An 8,183-nucleotide genomic window follows, 5' to 3' on the forward strand; every position below is an offset into this window, starting at 1 on the left:
TGGAGCGTAAACTTGCGTTTGAAGCGCTTGGTGCAGTCGGGCATCGAGCATTCGAAGCGGCGGTCGTCGTCAAGGAGGGTCATGGTAGGAATAAGAGAGCTGTCGTGGGTGAGCGCGAGCATGATCTTGGTCGTCTTAGCCTGGCTCCATATATGGGCGGGGCAGGAGGTTTGGGATACCTGGTAAAACCAACAATGACGTACCGGCGGTAGCACGTTGGACGTGCAATGGGTTGGTAACCGTGCATTTCCACTTCGTCGCAATCACTGGATCCAGGCAATGTAGCCATTGGATTGGCTAAAAAGAATGCAATTTCGTGCGTTTGGACGAATACGAGCTTTTGACTGGACAAAATTCAGATTGAGGCCACAGGATTGGATAAAAAGCAAACCAGGTGGCGCCTATTGGCGCCATTTGATTGGCACACAGCCATCTGGCACCCGCCCATCGGACTCGGTATTTAGAGAAGGGACCTGCGCGCTTGGTGTGGCCGTTGAGTATACAAAATCCGAGTACTCTGCGTCGTGTCGTGTGTCTCTGGCGTGAAATTTTTGGCTGTCGACGGCCTCGGAACCGACGCTAGCGAATAGAGGAACGTGCAGGCGGAGCATCGCTTGATGATTGACACATGGGGTTGTTCCAAGGAGCTTTTCGCATCGGAGGCGCAGTTGCTGCCCTGTCGCTCACGTGGGATACAGCGATCGAACCTGCTGGAACAAGGAGGAAGGACGTCGATGGTTGATGGTCATCGGGCTGTCGCCAGCCGCGACACCCCTATTAGCTGTTTATGAACGCACCAGTCCGCACTAAGGGCGACCATGACATGCAGTGTCGATACGCTTGATGCAGAATATAAAAAAGCATGTTTGTCCGACGGCGGATACCTCGTATCGTGTCGTGCTCACGGCGTGATCACCTGGGTCAAAGCGCTGCGAACTTTTGTTCCTGGCCGTAGCCGAGGTGACGCCCACCCATGACTGGTGTCGCACTGTGACCTCGTTGATTGATTGATACGATAGTGTAGGCGTGTGCCGCGTGGACGTCAAGCTCAACACGTTGCGACGTCGCACGCGCGTCGAGAGAGTTAGCACTTGGGCGGGGGCGTCTGGTCCGTCGTTAACGTCACTTGCCGAGCGACTGTTCTGATCACGTTTTTGCAAGTTGCGAAACGAATCGACTCCTGCAGCACGAACATTCACCGATGGATGCTGGCTGTTGACAGTCATTCGGTTATCGTTGTACAAGGTCCTGTGCTAGCCTTGCAGATGGTAGTTGTGGCACTCTATAAGAGCAACAATGTCACAGAGCGCGACCGGTGAATCGACGGTGGTTCGTTTGGTCCTCGTTCTTGGCCTCGGTGCTGACAACGATCAAGTAGAGGCATTTTATTATAGAGACATATATTTGGGGCAGCGACTTTAGTACATCCCGCCATCGTCACACAGCAGTTCTTCCAAGCGCCATAGGTCACTCCACGGCTCATCCGGGCGGAACTGCGGCGCTTGAATCGGCTCGAGGTCCACTGATTCGCGAGGCATCGCAATCTCTTGGGCAATACGGCATCGCTGTTTCTTCTCACTCGCAAGCGGCTCGTCGTCGTCGTGGAGGAGCTGGCTCAGATCCACCCACATACTCGATCGCGCATCGACTCCAGTGCTCGCATGCGCCTGCATGGTCATGTGCCGCGACAAGTTGCCCGACGTCGAGAACGACCCGCAACAGAGATGGCAGACGTACGGCTGCAGCCCAACGTGCGTCGAGAGGTGGCGCACGAGCTTCTCGCGCGAGCAAAACCGCTTGGCACACGTGCTCCAAGCGCAGGCAAACGGCTTGTCGAGGCGGTGCGTGTGCGCATGCCGGACGAGGTTACCCGATGTGGTAAAGCTTTTCCCACAGTTGGCCTCGACACAGACAAAGGGCCGCAGTCCCGTGTGGGTCTTTTGGTGCTCGTGCAAGGTGAACTTGCGCTTGAAGCGCTTGTCGCAGCCGTCAACGGGGCAGGCAAAGCGTCGGTCGGGCTCCATGGCGTAGCAAAAGTGAAAATGAAAATGAAATTTGTGGCCTCGAATCACGCGTGCCTTGTTGACGGGCACCGAACAGGATGTGCGGTTGCTGCCCTTGGTTGACGTGGTACTTGTTGGCCTTGGAGCCAGCATCCGGGAGGCCAATGCAAGATAAATTCGGGGTGCCGAGGGCGACGGGCAATGGGAAAAGATACCTCAACGTTACGCGTCCTACTGTGTACTCCCAAAATGGGAATCTCGTGAGCCCGATTCATTGAGTTGCGACTGCGATCACTGGACGGTGGTGCGAAATGCTGTCGGAATGACATTCTGGTCGCTTAACCAAGTCGCCATTGTGACATGCATCTCCCGCCACATGAGTTCATGCAACGAGGCGATGTAGCCCCTGCAAGCCGCAACGTTCTTGTATGGGTGATCAAGTTCCTACGCGAGCCTCTCGCAGCAGCAGACGCGCTTGGCTTCGTCAAGAGATTTATACATTGGCTACTCATGCCAAGAATATTGTTTTTGCGATATTTTCGAAAGTAGCTTACCGCAATAGCCTATCGCACCTTGCGTCCAGCATTCCAGCATGGGTCGTCACGCGGAAGGGGACGCACATGGTGTAGCGTTGGACGCTCGCCAGCCAGCAGTCGCTGGCTTTCTCTACGACGATGTCGCCGCGCCGCTCTCGGCCCACAAGTCGTCCATTCATCACCTCTGGCCGATCTTACGCGCTTGCGTCTGGTATTGTCTTTGGCTCGAACGCAACAACCGTGTCCTTTGCTCGACGCTAACGCAACTTCCCGTTGCTGCGCTCGCGATGCGGGCAGCTAATATCGCATGGCTGCATGTCCGGCACTGGCTCGGCGAGCTGTGGTGCCATCGCTGGACGCGTCGCTCATCGCTCTCCAGGACGATCCTTGATGTGCACGCTACATGATCCCTCGCACTAAAGCTCCTCGCTTGACGCACTGGCCACGCCTCACGAGCGCATTAGGAAGTCCACCATATCTCTTTATAGTCGCATATAACTCAGTTCAACAACAACGCTCGCCAGCCAGTACCTCGAAGCCCTCTCGAGTTAAGTCATGGCGTTAGAGACGTCGCGGTGCCTGGGTGTAGTCTTCGTTGTACCCGACGTCCAGAAGGTATTAGTGACGTCACAACAACGGAATATTACGAAGTGCGTCCAGTGATATGTTCTTGAGCGTTGAAGGAATGGGTACTCGCCGTCGAATAGGCACCTGGATTTCTCCTCGATCTGATGCTCGATCCAACGATTTCTGGGGCAGCGTCCGCAGAGGAAGCGAGGAGATCGACGAGAAAGCGAGTTGTTGTGCTAAGCTGTAACCAGTGCGTAGCTGTGGATCGAGAGCAGTCGACAACGTCAACCACTTCTGGGTACTCGTGGCATCGGGCCCTAACCCCATACGATCGCGGTCGCCAGGGTGTGCGCCATAAGAGACTTGCTATTCGGCAATGGATCTTCAACGATTCGGATCGGTAGACTTGGTCTGAGTATTGAATAGAGAAAGAGTGTGGTTTTACAATGGCTCTGCCGAATGGGCTCACTCAAGTAGCCTGGTTGGTTTCCACCTGTCTTGCACGCTTTTACGCGCCGCAACGACCTCTTGTGCCTTGTCTTGCCCGACGCCTCTCGCAAGTGAACCCGCGGCGGCGTCAAGCACTCGACGAGGGTCCATAGAGCGATGGATTCTATGAGGAGGACGGGGTGCAAGCGTGTAGCAACCTCTTCTGCAACAAATGACAAAGAAGAAGGATGTTGATGTCCTCGAGCAGACATACATGGAATCTGTACTGTAGTCTTGATAGATTCAATACGAAGTCATCTTGGTTTGCCTGCCATGACGCATGCTTTGACGAGTCTTTTGTGTACAGCACCAACGGCACATCATCGATGTTCCTTTAAATACGCCGCACACCATTCCAAGAAGGGATATTAACGACGACGACAACTATGTATCTCCTGCAGCCATTGTACAACAGAGTCCGTCACGAAAATGTCCGTAGCAATCCCACCGTTGGCGTTGAGGCACTCAACGCCAACAGTCTGGAGCGCAAATACCACTCGCTCTTGCACACCAGCTCTTTCAAGCACGACATCACCTTCTACCAAGCGACCAAGTTGAGCTCTCGCAAGACCCAAGATGCAGCCACGTTCGCGTGGAGTCAACTGATTTAGCCCGTCCCATTGGTTCGCCTGCGACCCGCTCTTTGCGCGTGAGCGAGGTGAACACTCGTGTCGCGGGGTTGTCACTATGGTGCGGCCCGACGGCGCGATTCAAGATCTTTGGGTCGTCACACTGGTTCCGGCCAAGCCCGAGCTCCAACCCCGCTATCTGCTGCTTCAAGGCCTCGTCGACGAACTTCCCGTGTATCTCCACAACATTTACGCGCCGTGCGTCGCGCGCAGCCTTCTTCGCGGCGCTGCCGCGAGACTTTCTGCCCGATGATCTACATATCGTCGGGGGCGACTTTAACGTCACGTTGCACGACTGTATGGACTCTGTCGTTCCGTCGGTTGCATATCAAAACCGGACGCGAAGCCCTCGTCGACTGGATTGGCTGCCTGGACCTCGTCGACGCAGTAAGAGTCGACTGGTTACATCTTCATGTCGCGCGCCCTGTACCTCGGTCAGTCGGCAACGGCTACGCGTGAGCACGGCACGACGCGTTACAACCACTCGGCCTGCATCGTCACTCTTCAACCCGGCCGGCGCCCTGGTCCGAGACCTTGGACACCGCCACCATGGCTCCTCAAACTGCCGGAGGCGGTTGATATCATTGCGTCGCACCTGGATGGCTTCCTTTCCCGCACGACCCTCTCGTGGAACGTCTCCAAGTACTACGACAAACATGGTGTACTATATCCGGCGTCGGCTACACGAGCTACACCGCCACAACGTGAAGGAGCACGCCGCCGACCTTACGACTCTCACGCGTCGTCTCGCCGACGCCTTCGACGCGCTTCAAGACGAAGTCACCGAGGCTCTCATCGCGTCGCTGCGCCCGATCAAGGTTGAGCTCGAACGGTACCACGCTCAAGTGTGCGAGTTCAAGGCCGAGCTGCACCGTCACATGGCCGAGGCCGACCGTTGCTCACGACGACACTTGAAGATACCCGCCCCAAGGCCCTTTCAAAGGAAAGCCGTCTCTGCCATGACTGACGACGACGAGATTCAGCACACGGAGCAGGCGGGCGTTGAACGCACGCTTTATCGGTTCTACACGCAGTTGTACGCGTCACATCCGCCAGCGCACGCCGACGAGATCGACGCATTCTTGGACTTAGTGCTTCCACAGCCGCTGCCCGCGGCACTCGCAGCCGGCCTCGCCGCCCCGATCATGGCGTCGGAGCTGTACGCGGTCGTCGTATCGTCATCGTCCCTTAAGGCGCCCGGACCCAACGCGCTGCCCCACGAGGTTCTGAACTCGCCCCGGAGAAGTGGGCGCTCGCGCTCGAGATGGCACTCATGCATCGCCTGCACGATCACATGACGCTGACGCCGGCCCAGTGCCGAGGCACGACGATCTTGCTCCACAAAAGGGCGCCTACGACCGCGCCGGTAACAGCCGGTCCATTAATCTCATCACCACGGACGTCAAGATGTTGACCAAGGTTTTGGCCAACCGGGTCCAACCGTGCGCCGACAGGCTCGTCCACCCAGACCAGAACGACTTCATCCACGGCCGCTCGATCGTGTCCAACATCGCGCGCCTCGACGACTTGCTTGCGTGCTGCAAGGACCACGCGCCCGAGTCGCTTGTGGCTCTTCTGGACTTTGAGAAGGCCTTTGGATCGGGTCTGCCACTTGTTCTTTGCCCTCCTTCGGCCTCGCCTCGGCTTCCCGCATGCGTTGTTTGACACGGTGCGCTGCCTCTACACGGGGCGTCAGTCGCGGCTGCTGGTGAGCGGCTTTCTCTCGCGCGCATTCGACATCAAGCGCGGTGTCCTCCAGGGCGATCCCTTGTCGCCGCTGCTTTTCGTCCTTGCCATGGAACCGCTCTGCAACTTGCTACGCAGCCGGCCGGACCTCGGGGTCTTGATCGGAGGGGTCAGCCACGTGGCAAGCTGCTTTGCTGACGACACGCAACTGATCGCACGGGACGAACCCGCGCTCCACGAGCAGCTCGCCCTCGTCGAACGGTTTTGTGCAGTGTCTGGCTTCCGCCTGAACCGCCACAAAAATGAACTCCTCACATACGCACCGATTTCGGACGCCCTCTCGCCGCTTGTGGTCTAGTCCGCGCAACCAACTAAGGCTCTCGGGATCTTGATCGCGCCTCATCTTGAACCACACGCCCGCTTCGACTATGCCCTCGACAAGTTTGCGGACCGGCTTCGGTTGTGGTCGTACAAGGCGAACACGCTCGTTGGCAAGGTCGTCATTCTCCGCACCCTCTACCTGCCGCTTCTCTGGTACGAGCTGGCATGGGTGACGCCCTCAGCCAAGGCCGCCGAGCTCATCGACCGCACAATGCTTCAATTCCTGCGCAACGAGCCGATCGCGCGCCAGAGTGAGCACAGAGTACGCCACTTCCGTGCTGCTGACCTCGCCTTCTCGCCTCGTCGCCTTGGTGTTCTCGGTCACGTGCGCGCACTGCCTTTGTGGACCGCGTGCCACCGGGCCGGGATGCTTCGCGCCGCGCAAGGAGCGCAACAGCTCCCCGAAGATCGCCCGGCGTGGATCTCACCCGGTTGGACGCTCGTCTCGCTCGCGTATGCGCGACATCCAGGACTTGCTGCATGGTGACCAGTATCACCCAGCGGCGGCGGCCGTCCTTCACTCGGCTCGCATTCCACCTCGATGGCGCTTTCTACTGAAGCTGTGGATCGAGTCACGGCACTCGATTCACCGTGACGGCGCAACACGCCAACGACACCGCACGATCAGCCGCTGTGGCACAACACATTTCTCGAGTGCGCCGACGCGCTGCGCCCGCTGACGACAAGCTATGCGACGACTCACGCACGCAACATGGCACGCGCCTCCTAACCACGTCTCGCACTTCTGGGACGCATACAGGGCGTTTGATACCTTCGCCGCAAACATACGAGACAAGTGCGCCGCGCTGGAGCCTGCAGTGCCTACCGAAGCCTGGCTCCGTTCGGTGGTGCGCGCGACCGACTGCCTCGCCCTGCGACACCACAGGTCGACGCCGCCTCGCCGGGGCCGCCCGCGTGGCGCGTGTGTTTTACAGGCACGGTGATGGTGGATGCAGCCGTCGAGTACCGCCAACCCGAGCTGATATCATGTACCGTGTCGTGCTTGGAGCAGTCGCGATCGGCTCCCGCCTCTACTTTCTGGTCGATGACGCCCAAGTCTGTCCCGTCTGCGGCGACCTCGAGCCGTACGACCATCTTCTGCTTCGTTGCGAATTTGTCACTGCCGTGTGGGCGGTCTTTCAGCCGCTCGTCGACGCCCTCGAGCTCGAACTTCCCACAACGCTTTCCGCGATCCTCTTTGAACCGCTGATGACAGCCCTACGCTACCGTCGGCGCGCCGTGGCCATGATGTGGCCGATCCTCCGCGCGTGTGTGCTCCACACCGTCTGGCTTGCCTGCAACGATCAACCATTTCGCCCCGAGGCGCCCCTTGTGACGCCTGCGGCAGCCGCCATCGAGCTGCGTTCTTGACCAAGCTGTGCCTCCAACACTTGCTGCCGAACACTCAAGCATTGTCCTCCCCCCAAATGATGGCAGCCCTGCGTCATGACGCATGGCTACGCGACGACTTCGTTCCGACATGTACCGTTCACACACCACGTCTCCCGCTCGGCTAAGCCTCTCGGCCGCCGTCTCGTCGTAGCACCTAGGAATTGCTAGTCTTTTGTCAGGCGGTGTATTACCGGGATTACCACTATGGGTTTTTCTTTTTCTATGTGGTCCATCGTCAAGCTACTTGATCGACCAGCAGCGTCCGCGGTCGTGAGCCAGACCCATGTTGCGGAGTTCCACTTGGATGCGACCGTGGGCCGACCTGGAGCTGCAGCACCCGAAGGTACACAGGGGGTGCTCACTTAAACTCGCGGGCTGATGGAAGTCGTTGGCTTGGCGACCGACGCGAAATGTCGGGTGGTCTGATGTTGATTGCTCGTGGTGCCGACACTGGTCGAGTTGTTTTGTTTTGGCGTCTTGGTCGGTCGTCGTACATG

At 58.1% G+C, this 8,183-nt stretch overlaps 1 protein-coding gene across 1 annotated transcript; it reads right to left on the reverse strand.

The window, feature by feature from the left end:
* Positions 1–1,418: 1,418 nt before the first annotated feature.
* On the reverse strand, positions 1,419–2,024 carry SPRG_12110 (hypothetical protein; the record flags this gene model as incomplete). Its single annotated transcript, XM_012351617.1, has 1 exon — positions 1,419–2,024. The coding sequence occupies one exon, from the start codon at positions 2,022–2,024 to the stop codon at positions 1,419–1,421; it is 606 nt and encodes a 201-aa protein (XP_012207007.1).
* Between the last annotated feature and the right edge of the window lie 6,159 nt (positions 2,025–8,183).

Source organism: Saprolegnia parasitica (assembly GCF_000151545.1).
Source record: "Saprolegnia parasitica CBS 223.65 unplaced genomic scaffold supercont2.83, whole genome shotgun sequence".
NCBI lineage: Eukaryota > Oomycota > Saprolegniomycetes > Saprolegniales > Saprolegniaceae > Saprolegnia > Saprolegnia parasitica.